This window comes from Microcaecilia unicolor, chromosome 8 (assembly GCF_901765095.1).
Source record: "Microcaecilia unicolor chromosome 8, aMicUni1.1, whole genome shotgun sequence".
Classification (NCBI taxonomy): Eukaryota; Metazoa; Chordata; class Amphibia; order Gymnophiona; family Siphonopidae; genus Microcaecilia; species Microcaecilia unicolor.
The window spans coordinates 191,414,482-191,435,767 of record NC_044038.1 but is presented as its reverse complement, the minus strand read 5'-3'; the positions used below and the strand labels follow the sequence as shown (position 1 = coordinate 191,435,767).

The 21,286-nt window shown below is 45.1% G+C and overlaps 1 protein-coding gene across 1 annotated transcript in view; it reads left to right on the top strand.

Moving 5' to 3' along the window:
• The window catches only part of HM13 (histocompatibility minor 13), a 98,192-nt gene that overhangs the window by 60,743 nt on the left and 16,163 nt on the right, over positions 1 to 21,286 (top strand). Inside the window, exons 5-11 of the mRNA XM_030211781.1 lie at positions 1,165 to 1,250; positions 5,151 to 5,276; positions 5,439 to 5,496; positions 5,643 to 5,736; positions 11,990 to 12,025; positions 12,110 to 12,212; positions 12,372 to 12,457. Coding sequence (XP_030067641.1) covers positions 1,165 to 1,250; positions 5,151 to 5,276; positions 5,439 to 5,496; positions 5,643 to 5,736; positions 11,990 to 12,025; positions 12,110 to 12,212; positions 12,372 to 12,457 — 589 coding nt within the window. The remainder of the gene's footprint in view (positions 1 to 1,164; positions 1,251 to 5,150; positions 5,277 to 5,438; positions 5,497 to 5,642; positions 5,737 to 11,989; positions 12,026 to 12,109; positions 12,213 to 12,371; positions 12,458 to 21,286) is intronic.

The following is a 21,286-nucleotide window of genomic DNA, read 5'->3' as shown; positions in this document are numbered from 1 at the left end:
AAAGTTCTATAGTAACCTATGGAACTTTGTAAGTCTAAATGTTTTGAAAATGAGCCTCATAGTAACATAGTAGATGACGGCAGAAAAAGACCTGCACAGTCCATCCAGTCTGCCCAACAAGATAAACTCATATGTGCTACTTTTTGTGTATACCTTACCTTGATTTGTATCTGCCATTTTCAGGGCACAGACCGTAGAAGTTGCCCCGCCTCCCACCACTGGCTTTTAGGGTTTGCTTTTTAGAAACTAATTAAATGTAATTCAGACTCGAATGAAAATTGAAAATTCCCCTATTGTCTTAATTAGAGTAATTGTCTATAAATGAAGAGTTGAGCTAGGAGTGGGAGGGAATGAGGACTGAACTGGGCCCTTCTGTGCCTTCTAGAGACTATTTGTTAATGCTGTGGCAGAAACTTCAAGTTTTAAAACTATGGGGAAAAGGGTATAGAGACTAGCTAGTAGTTTGCTTGCCTTTTTTTATTTTAAAATTCTAACTGTGTTATTCAATATCCTTCAATTCCTCTTTTAAACCCTAATCTTCAAGCTGTGGCAAAAACGTCAAGTTTTAAAACTATGGGTAAGAGTGTATGAAGACTGTCTAATAAAATTTGCTTGCTTTTTTTTATTTTAAAATTAAAATTCTAACCGTGTTTATCAATATCCTACAATTCCTTTAAACCCTAATGTTTAAGCTGTGACAGAAACTGCAAGTTTCAAAACTATGGGGAAAAGGGTATGGAGACTAACAAAGTTTGCTTGCTTTTTTTTATTTTAAAATTCTGTGTTTATTAATATCCTACAATTTCTCTTTTAAACCCTAATCTTTAAGTTACCAAGCTCAGAATAAAATAATGTCACTTACCCACAGAGATGTCCTCTTCTCTTAGAACTTCTCAGAATATAAAGATCTGCATGGTCCATCCATTCTGCCCATCAAGGTGGCCAGAGTTGAATCTGGCATGCTGCACAGGTTCAACTTCATAAATAAATATTGGTATGCTTTGTCTCTCCCTGTACATGCTGGCCACCTGTCTATTGTGTTTCTGGCCAAATCCTATAATGAAAAGCAATATTCTAGGTTTTCAAGGTCCACAGATCACTTCTTAGGGAAATGCATGTTTTGATTGAGATCCTAAAACCAGATGACTGTGTGCTTTCTTATAGAAATTGTGAATTATGAGTTTGACACTAAAGACCTGGTGTGTTTGGCCTTCAGCAGTGTGGTGGGGGTCTGGTACCTCCTCAGGAAGGTAAGGACCTGCTAGAGAAGAGCTCTATGATAGGCTGGGTCTTCGGGAAGTTCATAGGATGGATATGAGTCTCAGGACTGTGATGTTTGTATGGGGGTCAAGGGAACATGATTGTGTGTAGGGAGATGTTCTAGAGGCTGTATTTCAAAGTGGGGACATCCGAGGGCTGAGAATAGCTTGGTTTTTGTGTACTTATTTTGAGATGTTTGGGGAGTGGGGGGGTTCCAATATTGTTTGTCAATTAGTTCTGTACTGAATATTTGTATTCAATATAATTTGGCCCTGAATATTGCCTTGAATATTCAGCTGAATAGTGATTTAAATTTGAATACGAATAATCCAGGGCTATACTGTGCTAAATCCTACTGAAATAAACACGTGATCTCTGATTTCACTTTGCTTCTTTTATTAATGTTAAAGCTCAATGCCTGTTATTTGCATTCGGTATTCATATTTGTCTGAATAGTAAAATATGCTATTCGGTACAGCTCTAGTGTCAATTGAGGATTGACTTGTGTATTGGTATATCAAATCTGTGTGTATGCTTGAGGGATGACTGGTTCTTAGGGTTCTGAGTGAGATGGTGTTTGATTCCCATATATATGTTTGGGGGGAGGGGTGCATCTTGGGCTTGTGTTTGTGAGGTATTTTCTGGATTGTGTGACAATGATCAGTTGACTTTCCATATTGTCTGTACCAGACCAGTCCATACAAGTGGGCTATGTGCCCTTGCCAGCAAATGGAGCCAGAGAAAAACAATTCAGAGCCGACTTTCATCCCCTTATGGGGGGCTGGGTCTGCCTCTAATTTCTCAGTATTTTTCTAGCTCCAGTAGATGTTGCAGACATGGAGTCTAATGCAGCAACTACAACTAGACCAGATAGGCCACTCCTGGGAAGGCTCTAGGCCAGTGGTTCTCAGCCACTCCTGTGGATACACCCAGCCAGTCAGGTTTTAGGGATACTGTCAGCATTCTTTGTCTAGGGATGGTCCAGTTCAGAGGCAGTGGGTTCCCAAAGAATGCACAATCCACACGGGTTTGGATATATATAGAAAGTATATTGTATTTGCATATTTAGGATCACAGCACTTAGTACAGGTAAATATTCCTTTTTTTTTAGCATCTGTTTATTTAGTGAAGCTTTACAACATACAACAACCATGCAGACTAACATTCCAATCTAGTTATTTGCAAATAGAGAGCAACTTGAACCCCGCCCCCTCCCCCCCTCAGGGTATCTCTTATGTATGAAGACCTCCCCATCTGCAGTATCAGCACTGTAAACCCTTAGTATACCATCATCATCTTGACAGACCCCGCCATTCTACATAGGCGGACCATGTTTTACGATATCTCACCATACCCCCGCGCCTCAAAGCAGTAAGTTTGTCCATTATGCAGCAATAGTCCACTTTAGCTAGCACTTGATCCACAGTAGGTATCGTCTGTTGTTTCCAGTGTTTAGCAATTAAAGTCCTGGCAGCAGTAACAATGTAGGCTAACAGTCCCGAGCAAGGAGCTTTGCTCACTCCTAATAAAGTATTCAGCAGACATAGGCCAGGGTCAAACACCACGTCTGTCCCCAGACCACTGTGCAGTTTATGCTGTAGATCCATCCAGAACTGCTGAATCAGTGGGCAGTCCCACCACACATGCCAGAAGATGCCTGTTGCCCCACAGTTTCGCCAACAGGCTGCCGACCCATTTTTAAATATACGAGCCAGCCGACTAGGGGTCAGGTACCACTGATACAGCATTTTATGACCATTTTCCAGCAAGGGAGTAGCCACAGAGAATGTCAATAAGCGTTTAAATATTCTTTTCCAGTCTCCCTTCTCATATGATCTACCCAACAAAGCCTCCCATTTTTTAATACATTTGGACAAGGGTTGGGCCTTATGTTTAGTACAGGTAAATATTCCAATGCTGTATCTGTATGTGAGCTTAGAGGGGAATCAATGAGAGAAAGGTAAGGATGAGGTTGTGCAGAGAAAGAAAGAAAGAAGAGCCTAAGAAAGCAGAGCCATGTGCTCTGGGAGAGAAAGCTTTGGGGTAGAGCTGGGGAAGAAAGGGGGGCCAGAGCCTGGGCTCTGGTGGCTGGAGATGTTTGTGTGCAGAGAGAAAGACCAAAAGAGAAGAGAGCAGAGCCCTGAGCTCTGCTTTATATATATCAAATAACTTCTTTTCTTCCCAGCCTTTGGTTGTCAGCTCTTTCCTTTACAAACTCCAGTGTACCTTCTTTGAAGTCAGGAAGGTGACCATTTTCACAGATTTTCCTCTTTGAAGTCCCTAGTTCTGGAGCCTATCTGTCTGGCTTTGGTTGTTCTCAAGCCCTACTCCCAGATAGGACAAAAGGTATGTTAATCAGGAGTAATTAAGAAACACAGGGCTAGCAGGCAGCTGCGCACCATTTGGTCCATTTGCCATCCTTAGTGATTCCTGAGGGAGGAGGGAGTTCTCAGAAGTCAGAAACTGTTTTCATCAATCCTGACATGCAGCCATCCTGACTTCAATGGATATGTGTGTGAGAGTTGCATACAGTGGAGTAGTGCATGCAGTTATCTTATGCATATTGATTGTGGATATCCTGAAACTCTGACTGGCTGGGTGTGTCCCGAGGGATCAGGATGAGAACCCCTGCTTTAGGCCCAGATTTCTGGTGGAGTATAGACGATCTGGGGAATGCTCTGGAGAGTAGTCCTTTGAGGCTGATTTCCCTCTCTCCTTGGGAACAAACTAGAGGACTAGGATTGGCCAAGTGCCATCCTGGGGTTCTAAACCTGTGGTGCTCATCCTTCCTCCTCTTCTTATGGATGTTTGTGGCAGCATTGCCTGCCATCCTCCTTTCCTACTCTTGGGAGATGAGTAGAGGTAACGTTCCCTAAGTGCCAGTCATTAAAAGCTTTTGGAAAAGGAAGGGCAAAATAAAAAAAAGCCTTCAGTGCAACCTTTTTTGCAGTCTGACTCCTATGAGGCTGTATTGGATTGGGACTCGATCAGGGGATCTGGAGTGAAGGGGGGACTGAACTCTCTGACCATGGCTCAAGTTTGTGGGTCATTTGGTGTGCATCTCTGGTAGTGGCGCACTAGAAAACAGTGGAGGAGTTACGGCCTTGCTTTTTTTAGTTGTGATGAGTAGTTCTGGTCAGGGAAGCAGATGCAGCTGCTGGCAGGGCAAGTCAGGTGCCATAGAGTGGAGTTTGGGCGCATGCTACCTGTCTGGAACAGTCTGGCATGAATGATAAGGAAGGAGAAATTTTGACTTACCATAAATTTGCTTTCCTTGAGTCCTGCCAAAGCATTCTATAGAAACTGTGCCAATCGAGAGTTCTTGGTCTGACAAATTCAGAAAGCTAACAGTGAGTATGTTGTAGCTCACTCTGAAGGTAGTGTTCACTTGTTCATGGAATTCTGGGTTAGTGACTTTGAAATGATGATTTTGACCATAGCCTTTGGCTTTAGTGGTGAATTTGAAACCCAAAACTTGACAACTGCTTTCAGTTGTCTTAGTTTCGATACAGGTACTGAGGAGCTGAAGGCAGCTCCAACCCCCTATAAAGGAAGGTGAAGTCTGCTCTGAGCTGTTGTGTCTGGCTCCCTTTGCTGGCAGGGAGACAGTCTGGACTGATCTGTCAGGACACAAGCAAAGGAAACTAACAGGCGAGTCCAAATTTCTCCTTTGACTTTTGAGAGACTGGTGCTTAGGGCTTAGCATGTGCAGTTCGAATAAGTTAGTCATGAAACTTGGCTGTGGGTTTTCTTTGTGTGTGTGGTCTGTCTGTAGTGATGATAGCAAGGGCGGGCTGTCAGACTTGTGTGCTTACAAGGGTTCTGTGCAGCAGCCATATGAGTCTCTTGGGCTGAACATAACTGACTCTATTTTCATGTATCTTATCCAGCACTGGATTGCTAATAACCTCTTTGGGCTAGCCTTTGCCCTGAATGGTGTGGAGCTGTTGCACTTGAACAATGTGAGCACTGGTTGCATACTGCTAGGAGGTCTCTTCATCTATGATGTGTTCTGGGTAAGAGTGCAACCCTTCCAGATATCTGTGTTTGGACTTTTTTTTTTTTTTTTATAAGGGTGAACTTTTATCTGGCATAGTTTGGTACCTGAGGGCTTATGGGGGTGTGGAATCAATGACAGCATTGAGTAAAGAATCTTTTTATTTTCTATCTGCTCCTAGGTCTTTGGTACTAATGTCATGGTAACTGTTGCCAAATCCTTTGAGGCACCTATTAAATGTGAGTATTAAAGAACTCCCTATTCTCTCTTTTACAGTGGTACCCCTCAGGTTATGCAGGCATGCTCCTCTTTTCAGTTTTTTCTTATAGCAGTTACCTCTCAAGGGACTTTTGCACTCCCATCTTTTATGCTTTCTATCTTACAGTGGTTTTTCCTCAAGATCTTCTGGAGCGTGGGCTGGAAGCAAACAACTTTGCCATGTTGGGACTTGGAGACATTGTCATTCCAGGTAGTAATTTGCTTATTTGCAGTGATATATGAGGACCCACAGACAAGATAAGGATAAGAAAGTTTTTTTGGATCAGGGAGGAGGTATAGCCTTCACCTAAAGAGTTGGAGAAGAACCAGATATAATTGTTATGTATAAATGGAAGAAAGCTAGAACCTACTCTGTTTACAGACGAGAGGTGACGCGGAGCTAGCAAAACAACATGGGGAAGTGATGGGAGCCAGATAGGAAAATTCCTCAGTCCAGAGAAGGGCGGACGTGGCCCCTCTCCACAAAAGTGGAAGTAAGGAGGAGGGTGGGAACTACAGGTTGACTAGTCTGACTACTGTGGTAAGTAAATTAATGTAAATGTTTCTAAAACAGAGACTAGTGAGTTTCTGGAATCCAATGGACTGAAGGACCCGAGGCAGCATGATTTTGCTAGAGGCAGGTCTTGTCGGACATACCTGAATGAATAATTTCTTTGACTGGGTGATCAGACTTGGATCAAGGGAGAGGGGAGATATGACAAACATTTAAATACTTTTGGCATAAAAACACAGGAGATTAGTCTTATTTGAAAGAAAGCTTTGGATTGAGGGGGTTTAGGATGAAGATAAATTGGAGCAGACACTGGAGTAACCTAAGGAAATATTTCTGCATGGAAAGGGTGGTGAATACATGGAACAACCTCCCAGTGGAGGTGTTGGAGACCAACACTGTATGTGAATTCAAGAAAGCTTGAGTCAAGTACATAGGATCTCTGAGGAAGAGAAGGGGATAGTAGATGGCATGGATGGACAGACTGGATAGGCCATATGGTCATCATCTACCTTCTTTAATAGAAACATTAAAAAAAGGAGTTTAGAGAAGTTCTGGTAGTTCCACTCATGGGGATGGAAATGGTTCTAGAACAGAGCTTCACAAACTGGGGTTCATGACCCCAGATGGGATCACAAAATCCATGTTTGAGATCACAACCTGGGGCAAGCCCCTATGATGTCATTTGCCTGTGCTGCTGGGGAGTTACACACATTCTGTGGCCGTGTGAATATAGTCACGGCCACAAAAAGATAAGGTACTGATCTAGACTACTGGAACTGTGGCACTAGAGGAGATTAGCAGTTACACCTAGTCTGACCTCTGTATTATGTAAATTAATGGATCACCACCAAGAGAAGTAGTGGGATATATGAATTGGGCAGAATTGACAGCATGGTTTTAACTGAGGAAGAGCAGGTCAAATAAAACTGAAAGGCGGGTGCTGCATATAGCTGTATATAATATAACATAGAATAGAGCAGCCAGTAGGGTTGGTTTTACAGGGAGCAGTTTTCAAAACTGGGCATATTGGGCATATTCTGTAACAGTGCGTGCAAATTGTTGGAACACTCATGGCCATGTCCCCTTTTCAGGTGCGTGCACTAGAATTTACGCATGCATCTTTTATAGAATATGCCTAGCAAGAAGCACATGTAAATTCTAATTGCCAGTTAGCAGCAATAATAGTGTCCAATTGCTGATTGGTTTGTTCAGTTAAATTTGCATGCAGAATTTGGGCTCATGGCTAAATTTCTGCACTCAATTATGAGTGCCATATATAGAATCGGGGGGATAATGTTTTGAAAATTGTCCTCTGAGTGCCATAAATGTTATTGACCTAGAGGTGGCTGGAAAGCCAAAGGTCACCAGGGATTCTCTGTGGTGGAAAGTACAGAAATTGGTCCAATTATATTCGGTGCCACTGCCCACTTAAAAAGAATTTTTAACCTCATCTTGATATGCTGCATGTAGATAACATTTTATGAACTCGAAAAGCAGACTGTCTGAAACAGTGCAAATGTTAAGAAAAACATAAAAACAGGGAAAAATGAAGATAGATAAAAGACCATATAGCCCATCCACACACCATCTACTCTCACTCCTTTAGATATCCTGTATACTTGTCCTAAGCTTTCTTGAACTCAGATACAATTTTCATCACCACCTCTACCAGAGGCTGTGCCATGAATTCAGCACCCTTTTCCATGAGGAAGTATTTCCTCAGGTTACTTCTGAGTCTATCCACTTTCACCTTCAACCTATGCGCCCTCATTCCATACCTTCCTATCAATTGAAAGACTCTCCTCGTGTGTTTATGCCACATAGGTATTTCTCATCATTTTTCCTTATTTTTTTCAATGATTGAAATAGTGTTACATTTTTCTTCCTTTCTTTTTTTTTTTATATTGCCAGTTGTATTTCTCTCCGAACATTTTCTTTAATGTAAATGTACAATTCTCAATAAAAATAACATGGTCCCCATATGCTTTATAACAAAGACCACTGATCATTTTAGTAGCTGTCCTCTGAACTAGCTCCATCCTATTTATCTTTTTGAAACTGCAGGATTATACACAGTATTCTAAATGAGGCTCACCAGAATCTTATACAGGGGCATCACCTTTTTCCTACTGGCCATTCCTCTCCCTATGCACCTTAAGATCATCACATACAATCACACCCAAGTCCCACTCTACTTTCATGCATAAAAAGTTCTTCACTCCCTTAAACTGTACCATTCCCTCAGATTTTAGTAGGCCAAATCATGACCCTGCATTTTTCAGCATTAAATGTAGCTGTCAAATTCTAGATATTCTTTAAGCTTCACTAGGTCTTTTCTCATGTTGCCACAGTATCAGAGGTGTTTCCCCTTTTGCAGAATTTGGTACCATCCATAAGCAAACCTTCCATAGCGTCAGCAGCAGATGAATCCAGAAACCAGTGGGCTGTATCAGTCTACCAACAGGTGGAGATAGAGAACTAAATTGCAGAGAGCTATACCATAGTACCAGCCCTAAAGCCAATTAGTATATCTATCTCCAGCAGGTGGTGGATGGATCTGTCCCAGCTCCTGAGTTTCTGGATTTTTATTCTCCGAGGACAAGCAGGCTGCTTGTTCTCACTGATGGGTGACGTCCACGGCAGCCCCTCCAATCGGAAACTTCACTAGCAAAGGCCTTTGCTAGTCCTTGCGCACCGCGCATGCGCGGCCGTCTTCCCGCCCGAACCGGCTCGTGTTCGTCAGTCTTCTTTTGTCCGAGCTCGGGACGGTCGTGTTTTGCGCCATTTCGCGCCCCTCAAAGTTGACCCTCGCGCGTCTTCGCGATTTCGCTAAAAAAAAAAAAAAAAGACCTCGGTCTTTGTCCCTTCCCGTGTGTCCAGTTTGTTTCCCCGACGTAAGTTTCCTTTCGCTTTCGGGGTAGGCCTTTTTTGGGGCCTCGGTACGGGTTTTTTCTGTCTCCCTTATTTTTGGTGCCCTTCGTCGCCATCGCGAATTTTGATTTCGCCGGCATGATTTTTCCGCCCATGTCATCGAAGTCTCCCAGCGGCTTCAAGAAGTGCACCCAGTGCGCCCGGGTAATCTCGCTCACTGATAGGCACACGTCGTGTCTTCAGTGTCTGGGGGCTGGGCACCGCCTGCAGGCCTGCAGTCTTTGTGCTCTTTTACAGAAGAGGACTCAGGTTGCGAGATTGGCCCAGTGGAACGTGTTGTTCTCGGGCTCTTCGTCGACAACAGCACCGGAGGCATCGAGTGCATCGACGTCGGCAGCATCAAGACCTTCGACCTCGGCATCGACTGCATCAAGGTATCTACCCTCTGCATCGTCGGTACCGAGACATCGGAAGGCTGCGTCGGCATCGGTGGTACCGGGACCTCCGCTGTTGCTGATCTCGTCGGACGGTGGTGCTTCGACTGGAGTGCCGACTCCAATGACAAGCTCAAAGGAACCCGACTCCTGACGACGCTCTAGTAGCAAAACACAGGCTGTGTAGGGTCTGGGTTAAAAGCATGGTGAACGGAATATATTTTGCTGATCATTAATGATTAAGTTCAACTACTTTACACCGACTGAACACCGGGTCTGAAAGAATTGATGTAGCCGTGAATGTAAGGATTCGAGGACTTAAAAGGATTCTCTACATTTAAAAGATTCTTTGCATAACGAAAAATACACGGACTGTGAGTTGAGCAGATGGAACTTTTGGTGGATTAAGGACTTTCGGCTGCAGTAAGACTTAAAGTCGATTTGGAAACATTTAAGTTCCATAGAACTGCAGAGTCTGGCAAGCTGTTCAGAGGTGATTTAAGGTAGTTAGGATTTGATGTGTTAATAAGGATAGATATGTGTATATGTTGATGTGTGAGTGTGGTTGAATGATTTGGGATATTTATAAAATTGTGAAATGTTTTAAAGGATTTGCTAAAATAAAGGAAATGTGCATTATAACTGTTTGGATTAATTTAGGTTGACTATACTATGGATATTGGTATATACTGCTTTCAAGTTTATTGTAGACTCCAACCCCACATCAAAAACACTAGCTAATCAGCTTACAGACTAAAAATAGATGAGAGAGAAAAAGAAAGGACAATACAGATTAGATGGGGAAGGGGGGAGAACTACAATAATCATGATAGGAAAGAGGGGAAACATCTTTCCAGATTTCTCCTTTTTGCCATTTGTGTATATTTAATGCTTCACCTACTTGAGGGCTTATACTTACCCAAAGGCTTTGATCACCCCAGCCCCAATGATTCTACTTACTGCTAACCTACTGAAGAGGGCTTTATCTTAGTCTTTCTGATTAACATAACTCTAGCATAGGAGTGACATTTATGCCTGTTATGGTATATGCAAAATTAACCCTTCCTTTTCCTGCTAGATCAGTCGAGATCTGTGGGTTATGTTCCCCTATCCGCAGATAAGAGGCAAATTTGAAGATTCCAATGATGTCTGTATAACAGGTTGTGCAGCCAGGAACAATTCCCTGTTAGGGCCCCATTTTTTCATCCCTTCTCAGTGATTTAGGCAAGCATTTGGATCTCCAACCCAAAAGACATTTGCAGTGTGGTCCTTCCTCCATTCCTTTGTCAAACTTTTGTAAGTTTGATGTTTGAGCTAGGCAGGACAGTACCTTGGTAGTCTTCATCCCACCCTGTGGGATAAAAGCTATGGTATATCCCTTAGGTCTGGACTGGTCTATCGGTATAAGGAAGGTGACATTTTTTATTCTTGCATGTTTATTTCCTTTCTTTGGGTCTGCTAGACCAGTCCAGGACCTGCCCTGAAGATGGGAGGATTCTATAAATTATTGGATCCTAGGTCTGCCACTTGTCTGTATATAGTCGGGCCTCCATTTTGAGTTTGGCTGGATTTACTTTGTTGTTCTTGTTGTTTTGGTCTCTGATTGACTTTGGCAGTAGTATACTAAAAGGTTTCTGGCTACAGTATTCCTCTTATATCAGTGATTTCATTGAAATATTGAAATCTCTGCTTCCATCTGATAGTAAGAGGATGTAACCATAGGTCTAAGCTGGTCTACCAAGACTTGGCAAAAGGAAATTAATATGTAAGAACAAATGTCACCATTCTGGAGACTTTAACCTGAGAGCAAGGAGTTGTATTTTCAGGAAGTAAGAGGAGAAAGAGGAATTATGATACAGCATTCAGATACCTAGCAGGCTTCAGTATGTTTGTTTAATCTTTCTATACCAACTTTCTCAACAGTACTCAAGCAGTTTACATAGAAAGTATATTCAAAGAAGGCTTGTTCCTTCATAGAAATGGAAAAGACTGCCTGCTGTTTTCATAGATCTGTCTTGTCCTCCTCACTCTGCCACAAAGGTCCCTATGAGGCATATTTTCAAAGCACTTTGGGAGGCTAAGTTCCATAGGTTTCTATGGAACTTTGGGAGGCTAAGTGCTTTGAAAATATGCCTCTATGTGTCTATCCCATGTATGCTGGAACTTTGCCAATATTTTGAAGCTTATAACCTTTGCTGGATGTCTTTTCCAGGTGTCCTGCATCCTTGCAGTGAGGAAACATTTTCTCCCATATCTCTTCAGCTTCCTACGGTGACTCCTCATTCTTTAATGTAGAAAAAAAAAACATGCTCTGTAATTTATAGCTCTCTCTGGGACTGACACATGGGAGGATCTTGTTATCTCAGTGCTGCATTGTGGTTGGCTTTTATTTGAAAGGCAGAAGAGCACAGCTGGGCTTGAGGAGGAAGGGAAGTTTATAATTTATTAAAATTTACTATTCTGCTCGACCTGACAAAGAGCAGATTGGTTTACAGACTAAGTATACAGTAAGAAAGGAACACCATTAAAAATAGTACAGGAAGCTCAAGCAACAAGATAGAGTGGGAGAAAGGGAACATGGGTACTTTGAACATGGATTTGCTCTGTATTCTGATCCGAGCTGCCCTTGTGATTTTTTTGTTTTTGTTTTCTCAGGAATTTCATTGCTTTGCTCCTGCGCTTTGATATCAGGTAAGGCTACACTGAGGGTGTTTCTAAATGTAGCTGTGAGGAAACGGTTTTGTATGTGTTCAATGTATCATTGCCTCTCTGCAGCCTTAAGAAGAACACCCGTACATACTTCTACACCAGCTTTTTTGCCTATATCTTTGGCCTTGGTCTTACCATCTTTGTGATGCACACCTTTAAACATGCACAGGTAAGTGCTTTGAATGGTGTAACCTTTTCTGTGTTATCTTGCTGTACTCCTATGTTCATATCCACATCCCAGTACTGAATGATCTCTTTAGCTGTCCTTTACTGAGTTTATGTTCTCTCCTTACTCTACTGAAACTTTTACTTTGTCTCTTCTCTGCAGCCAGCTCTGTTGTATCTGGTTCCAGCTTGTATTGGTTTCCCCTTGTTGATGGCACTAGTGAAAGGAGAAATTGCAGAAATGTTTAGGTAAGAGTCTATGGCAGTATCCATGCAGTGAGTATAAGGGGCAAGCTGGAGCAATAATCAGTATTGAGCTGAAATTCATCAAAAGGAAAACCAGATCACATGGTCTATAACAGGGGTGAGCAAACCATAGCCATTGTTGAAGTACTTTTGTGGTCCATGGTCTGATGTCCAATGTGCATCTCTGTGAACAAAGGTATGGTCTTTGAAGATGATGCCAGCCCTGAAAAGAATACTGCTAGGACCTGTTTTCTGCTCTCTGTAGGCATGTATTCTTTGCAATAAATGTCACTACTGGGGCCCCTTCTGCCCAAAATGGTGAGAAACACAACGGCCCCTTCCCTGCTTCCACTGCTGCTGCATGGGGGTCAGGGGCAGGAAGGGCATTTCATTGTTTCACTTTTGGTTGATAGCTTTGCTTTGCAATTCTACCAGAGTGTAGCCATTTTTACAGTAAATATGACTCTTCCCTATACTAGTGATTAACTTCCATTGAAAAAAAAATTAAATGCCAAAAGTCTGCAGCTGTCTGAAGCAAGGCAAATTTTAATGTACAATGCATCTTGCCAAGTATTTGTGACCTGGATATTGGCCACTGTTGGAAAACAGGATGATGGGCTTGAGGACATTTGGTCTGCCCCAGTATGGCAATACTTACGTACTAGACTCGTTGCCTTACAATAATGTTCACCTTGATTCAGACATTTTAATTTGCAGTGGTTTGCTTTCAGTATGAAAAGAATGAAAATCTAGAGAGACTCCTTTTTCTTTTTGTAACAAGCATTGCAGACTTTTTTTTTTTTTACACCTGAGGGCTTACAATGCTTGTAGAAGGTAATAAAAAAAAGTTCTCACAGCTTCCATTTCTGCTCATTATATTTTACTAGGAAAAAAGGCCCATTTCTGAAGCCAATTGAAACGGGCGCTAGCAAGGTTTTTCCTCAGAGTGTGTATGTCTGAGACAGTGTGTGTGAGAGTGACTGTATGAGAGAGAGAGTGAATGTGCGATTTGGTGGGCTTGGAGGGGGGTGAGAGTTGGTGGGGGATGGGGCGATACAGAGATAGACAGTGAGTGGTCCATCTATCCATGTCCTGCATCAGTGTGTGTGAGAGATGACAGAGGGGGGGAGGGGGCGGGTGTCTCAGAGATCATGTGTGTCACATACAGATCGTGTGTGTGCATGTGAGAGAGTGTGTTGCGAAGTCGGAGGGTAGGGGCGAGTATCTGTGTGTTTGTGTGACTGCATCCTCCCAATTAATTCCTGCTGTCCCCCCAATCCCCAATCTGGTTTTGCATTCTTTACTTCCTGTCCGCAACCCAGAGTCGAGAGAGAGTGTTTGGGAAAGTGAGTTCAGTGTGTTGTGTGTCCTTTTTGTTATTTTTTTTTTTTTGTTTTTGCTTACCTGTTCTGTAGCTTCTGCTTTCCTTTTGTCTTCCCCCAGTACAATTGTGTGCTGTAAAATAGGTTTCACAGGCATGTCAGTGGTGGTGGGAGGTTGTTAAGAAAGGGCAGCAAAGCCCCAGTTGTGATGTTTGTCTTTGCACCTGCAGCACAATGGCCTTTCCACCCCTCTGTGCCACAGCTGCACTGTAGTGCTGCTGGTTGTGGTGGAACGTCATCCAGAGAAGGTTGCAGTTCGCCATTACGTCAGTCCCAGCCTGCTCGACGGCAGCTGTTGTGGCCACGGGGATCGCTGTGCGAGGTGCTGGGGGGAGGGTGATAGAGGCGGAAGGCGCGTTTGGGCACTGAGAAGCAGCCTTGCCCTGCGGGTTCGACATTCTTATATTTGTCAGAACACAGAGATGTTAAACAGTAGCTGCTTTGCGCCTCCCTCCTGCCGATTCGCCGCTAGATACTGCCCCCCGCCCAGAGCCGTCACTCACCTCCTTTTCCCCGATGGACAGTCGCCGCTGCCGAGCGTGCGGCTGCGGTGAGTGTCCATCGGGGAGGAGGGGGCAGAGGGACGGGGTCGAGCAGCCACTCGGGAGGGGGGAGTGAGAGAGCAGGATTGGTGAGGGAGAGGGTAGAGGGTGGTGTGCAGGTCCAGCGGCGGCTGAGTCGGTACAGGAGGGGGGAGGGTTCATTGGCGACTCGGGAAGGGCTGGGTGTTGGAGGTGTGCGGGGGACGGGTTCGGACTGTAGGCAGCGGCGACTGTGTTCGGGGTGGTGTGCGTTGTCCGTTTTGCCAGTCGAGTGTCAGTGGTCCGCCCTCAACGTCATCACGTTGTGACACGAGGGTGGGGCACACAGTCATGGGCAAAAAGGATATCTCGACGCCTCACACTTCCGGTTGAGGCTTCATTTAGAACGTTGGAGTTGCGAATTATGTGCAGAAGGGGCGTGGCTGAGGGCGGGTCTATGAGTGACAGTGAGTGGTGCATGAGTAACAGTGAGTGGTGCTGACAGCCTAGCCTACCAACAGTGCAGGGTTTCAGTGTTTCCCTGCTACAGAGCTTCAGAATGTTGGAGGTGAGAATTATTTATATAGATAATATAGCAATTTGAAGGACTCACTCCTTCACCTCCCAGCTTGTGCCCCAAGGAGGACACCCCTCCCTGGCCCCTGATACAGTCAAGAGCCTCTTATGTGGCTGTGTGTTTAAAAAGTTTGCTCACCCCTGGTTTATGAGAGGTCAAAGGAGTTGAGTTTGCCATCAGGTCTTCTCTCTTAACTTAAACATTCTTCAAATATATAAAGGGGAGGGGCCGGGGTCACCATCTCACCCACGTGATGATGGTGCAATCATGGATGTGTGCCACTACAGGGCCAGAGATGTGCTCCTACTTCTCTTAAGGAAATCAGAATAACCTCTCCATTTATGCAGTGAGGTAAAAGCAGTACTGGATCAGCCTCTTTTGGCTTGAGTGGGTTACAGTGAGGACAGTGATTAACTGTTACTCTCCATGACATAATGGACTTCAGGTGTATTATGTTAGACAATTTATTCTGCCTGAGTCTTAATAGTAATGGTAGTGACAGTGGGGGAGGGTGCTGGATGTTTACGAGCCCTATCTGGGATGGTTTATGTGCAGTGGATCCAGCATAAAGAAAGGGGATGTACTGTGGACTACCCAAGGTCCCTTTAATTCCTAATTTTCTGTGATTTCATGAGATATCCTTGGTCAACCCAGTACAGTTTAGAATGTGGTTTGTGAACTTCTTAGAAAAGACAGCATTTAGCTCAGTTTATACCAAAACATGATTAGGTTCTAATCTAAAACCCTTACTGGAGAGAAAAATAACCCATGGAATAGATAACTCTAAACAAAGAGGATGGAAAAAAATTAGTTGTGTTTACCCGATAATTTTCTTTCCTTAGTCCAAAGGATCAGTTCAGACAAATGGGTTGTAACTATCCGCAAGCAGGTGGAGATAGAGAATGAGTTGTGCTAAACCAATTGCGCTTAGCAACCAAGCCAGTATCAATAGCAAAGCAGTGAAAGAGTGACTTCCAGAGAAAAAAAACTCCAGCTTCTAGATAGAAAAGAACTATGAATAAAGGGCAAAACTTCTGCCTTAGAAATAACGGAACCATAAACAATACAACACCCGAAATTACATAGAACCCGGAAAAAAACAATCATAGAAGGGCAGGCTCTGGACCGATCCTTGGGACTAAAGGAAAAAATTATCAGGTAATTAATTTTCTCTGAGGACAAGCAGGCCCATTAATCCTCACAAGTGGGTCACACGGTGCTGGTTTGGAGCTTATGACAAGCTTTACAGAACTTGCGGAGTGCAAGACACGCTCCACCATGCATGCATGAGCGCAGTTACCTCGGTTGTTTTTTGCTACCGTTGAAGGAGAGGTCACATTTTTGGCTTCCTCTTTACTCCCGGTCTGGAAGAGCTGGGTTTTTTTGTGACGTTTTGGGCCTTTTTTCGTGATGTTTTTTTTTTCCTTACTGCTTGTCCTGGGCTTCGGTCCCCTTCCTTTCCTATACTGTTAGATTATTTTGCCTTTTATCAAGTTTCCTTTATTTTCCGTGACTTGGGCTGCATTCAGGCCTGGTCTCCAGTCTGTTCTTTCCCTTGACTTTTTTCTGGTGCCTTGCCCCTTTTTTCAGGCACCATCGTGTCTTTTGATTTGGCCGACGAAGTTTTTCCTTCCATGTCCACTAAAGTACTCAGTGGCTTTAAGCGCTGTATGTAGTGCAAAGACACCCATTCTTGGTGTCCTCAGTATTTAGGGCCCGACCATAGCCCTGCCAACTGTGTCCTTTGTCTTCGTATGAAGAAAAAGACTCAGGTGTCCAGAGAGGCTCAACACGACAGAATTTTTGGAGCCAGGTCTGAGTCCTCGGCATTCAGACTGCATCAGGAGCATCAGTCCGCATGGCTATTTCAAGACCCAAAGACACTGGGAGCAGTACTTCGTCAGGTGGGTCTCCTCCTATCTCAATGCTGGCTGCAGGGCAGGGCCCCCGGGACCAGCCAGTGTCAGACCCGACCCCGAAGTGATGTGAGGATTCAGCATGATCCTCATTGGCACCAAGGAGTCTCAGCTTCGGGCGATAGCCAAGACAAGAAGCATCTGCATCAGTCATCCTCGACGCATGGTGCTGAGAGCTCCGGGGCATCGAGGGATTTGGCTCCCGAGAAGCGTTGGTGCCAGGAGGATGGTACCGGTAAGTGTGTCTCCAGGCAGCCAGGACCCAACTCCCATCTTGGCCCCATCAGTTCTGCAGCCTGAGCCCACACCGCAGTCTTTCCCAGTGTCTGCCCTCAATGAGCATATCCGGGCCTTGCTCCCTGAGCTCTTAAATGGCATTCTGCAATGGTGTGCATTGGTATTGGGAGTGGTTGCGCCTGCCCTACCGTCTATTGTGGCCCTACTTGGCCCTCAGTCTGCCAGTGCTGCTTGCGGCCCTGTTGTCAACTGCTACCCAAGCCTGTACCCCCTCAATGTCTGTGGAGAAAGCTTTGCCGGAGTCGAGGCAGGAGCAGACTCCTCGACCTCCATCTTGGGGATATGGTTCCTCTAAGTTGAGGCAGGCTCAGTCTCAGCCCTCCCATGAGGAGTTTGTCTGAAACCGATAAGGAACGCCTATGGGAGTCAGAGGAGGACACAAGGTATTTTTCCCAGGATGAGTCATATGGCATCCCTGTGAACCCTCACCTCCTCTTCAAAGGAGAAAGTCGTCTCCTGAGAGTCTTTTGTTTCCCTCTTTTGTAAAATGGCTGACACTATTCCATTTCATTTGGAAATGAAGGGCTAAGATGCTCGAGATCCTGGACTATGAGTCCCCGCGTAGGGAGGCTGTGACTGTCCATGAGGTACTCAGAGAAGTCCTCAATGGGAACTGGGAGTCCCCTCTGTCGGCCCCTGTCCTGCCCAATAAGATCGACACAATGTATCTGATCCACAGCATGCCTAGTTTTGACCAAGTTGCCTCACTACTACTACTACTTATCACTTCTATAGCGCTACAAGGCATACGCAGCGCTGTACACCATACACAAAAAGACAGTCCCTGCTCAGAGAGCTTACAATCTAAATAAGACAGGTAGACAGAACAACTAAGAGGCAAGGGAATAAAGACGTGGGGATAAAAGGACAGGATTAGGAGTCAAAAGCAGTGGCAAAGAGGTGGGCTTTTAGTCTGGACTTGAAAACGGCCAAAGACGGGGCTAGACGTACAGGCTCGGGAAGTCTATTCCAGGCGTGAGATGCAGTGAGATAAAAGGAATGGAGTCTGGAATTAGCAGTAGAGGAGAAGGGGACAGATAAGAGAGATTTATCAACAGAACGGAGTACCCGAGGGGGAGGGCGTAGGGAGAGACGAGTGGAGAGGTACTGGGGAGTGGCAGAGTGAACACACTTATAGGTCAATAAGAGAAGTTTTAATTGAATCCGGAAACAGATAGGGAGCCAGTGAAGTGACTTAAGGAGAGGGCTAATGTGAGCATAGCGACTGGCGGAAAATGAGTCACGCAGCAGAGTTTTGGACTGATTGAAGAGGAGAGAGATGGCTAAGTGGGAGGCCGGTGAGAAGCAGGTTACAATAATCAAGACGAGAGGTGATAAGAGTGTGGATGAGGGTTCTGGTAGAGTGTTCAGAGATGAAGGGACGGGTTTTGCTGATGTTATAAAGAAAGAAAAGACAAGTTTTGGCAATCTGCTGAATGTGAGTAGAGAAGGAGAGAGAGAGGAGTCGAAGATGACCCCAAGGTTGCGAGCTGATGAGACAGGGAGAATGAGAGTGCCATCCACAGAAATAGAGAAAGGAGGGAGAGGAGAGGTAGGTTTAGGGGGAAAGATGAGAAGCTCGGTTTTGGCCATGTTAAGTTTCAGATGACATTGAGACATCCAGGCAGCGATATCAGATAGGTACACCGATTGGTAGAGGGGTAGAAGTGGAAGAGGATCCACCAGTGTACACTAAAGGTGTGAAGCGAGAGGTAGGAGGAGAACCAGGAAAGAACAGAGCCCTGGAATCAAGTGAAGACAGTGTATCAAGGAGTAGGTTGTGATCAACAGTGTCAAAAGCGGTGGATAGATCGAGAAGGATGAGGATAGAATAGAGACCTTTGGATTTGGCTAGGAACAGGTCATTGGAAACTTTAGTGAGTGCAGTTTCAATTGAATGAAGAGGGCGAAAGCCAGATTGGAGTGGGTCAAGAACAGCTTGAGATGAAAGAAAGTCAAGACAGTGGTGGTGAACAGCACGTTCAAGTAACTTGGAAAGGAAGGGGAGGAGGGAGATGGGTCGATAGTTGGAAGGACAGGTAGGGTAAAGTGAAGGCTTCTTCAGGAGTGGTGTAACCACAGCATGTTTGAAGGCATCAGGAACAGTCGCAGTGGAAAGTGAACGATTGAGGATATGACAGATAAAAGGGGTGGTAGTAGGAGAGATGGTGTTAAGAAGGTGGGTAGGAATGGGATCAGAGGAACAGAGAAGATGTGATGTTTCTTCATCAGTGACTTCAGGAAAGGAGGAAAAGGACGGAGGGGTTGGGGAGATAAGGGAACGGACAAGGGGAGGGAGAGGTGGGGGTGGTTTGGAAGAGAATTCGAGGTTTATCTTTTGAATCTTGTCATGGAAGAACTCAGCTAGGGTCTGGGGAGATAGTGAGGGGGGAGTTGGGGGTGGAGGCACCTTGAGGAGAGAGTTTAGTGTGGTGAAGAGAAGTCGAGGGTTTGAGCCGAGAGAATTAGTCAGCTGGACGTAGTAGTCCTGTTTGGCAAGCAAAAGAGCAGATTGGAAGGAGGCCAACATGAACTTGAAGTTTGTGAAATCAGCAAGGGCATGAGATTTCAGCCAGATGCGTTCGGCGGAACGGGTACAGGAACGTAGGTAGCGGATTTTAGAGGTCAGCCAGGGCTGGGGTTTAGTACATTTTATAGGACGGGGCATGAGAGGTGCAAGAGTGTCTAAGGCAGAGGATAGAATAGAATTGTAGGAAGAGACGGCATCATTGACAGATTTGGATGGTGCAGTGGTAGAGAAGAGGTTCGAGACATTGGAGGATAGGGTAGTAGGGTCAATGGCCTGGAGATTCCTAGATAAATTGGTTAAGATTGGACGGGATTGGGCAGGAGGAAGTTTAAGTGTGAAGGTTATTAGATGATGGTCAGAGAGGGGAAGATCTGAGGTAGTGGAATTGGAGGGAGAGCAGTTATAGGAGAAGATAAGATCAAGACAGTGACCATTTTGGTCACAATTCCATTGTGGTGAAGTCCGCTCTCAAGAGAGCAAGGTGTTCTAGAGACTATGCCTTGGCACCCCCAGGCAGAGAAGCAAGGACCTTGGACTCTTTTTGGGAGGAAGATGTTCCAGGCCTCAATGCTCATGTCCCATATACAGTCCTACCAGCTCTTCACGAGCATGTACTTGCGGGACTCGGTGCGCAAGTTGCTAGACTTGGTAGACTCTCTACCACTAGAGTAGGCCGAGTCAGTTGGCCAAGCAACAGAAGGCGTGTCACAAGTTCTTGGCCAGAGGCGCCTACAGCACCTTTGATGTGGTATCCAGGATCTCTGCCCAATGCACACACTCTCATGGCTGTGTGTTTTTGACTTGGAACAGTCTGTACAGCAGATGTTGATGGATGCCCCGTGCCGGGGGGGGGGGGGGGGGGGGATAACTTTTTTTGGAGAGGAGGTCGCTGACCAAATCACAAAACCACACTGATTCCATCTCTTCTCTCTCCTGCCGGGCGCCTACTGCAACAGCCCTCCTCATCCAGGAGGAGGTGTGCCTACTACTCATAGAGAAGTAAGTGCACCACCTCTGCTCGCAAGCCTGTTCAGGCTCAGCCCCAGTGCACTCGTTGTCATCAACAGCGTGCACCTAAGGCCCCTGCTGCTTCCTAGTCAAAGCAAGGGATGGGCTTTTGATTGGCTCCAGCAGAGCATAGTTCCTTTAAAAGTGTCCCGGACGATTTCCCAGTTGGAGGGAGGCTGAAGTTTTTCTACGAAAGGTGGCCTCTTGTAACCTCCGACTGGTGGGTTCTTATAGCCTGTCTCGGATACGCCCTCAATTGGCTTCAGACACCTCCAAATTGCCCGCCTAGAGCTTATTTCTTCAGCTCTCAGCACAAGCAGGTACTTGCAGAGGACCTCTCAGTCCTTCTGCAGGCCTATGAGGTCAAACCCATTCCACCAGGGGAAGAAGAGCAGGGATTCTATTCCAGGTACTTCCTCATGCAAAAGAAGATGGGGGGTGTATCCCATCCTAGACCTAAGGGCACTGAACAAATTCCTGGTCAAAGAAAAGTTCAAGATGGTTTCCCTGGGCACCCTTCTACCCATGATTCAGGAAAATGATTGGCTGTGCTCTCTGGACTACGCATATACTCACATCCTGATACTTCCAGCCAGTGCTT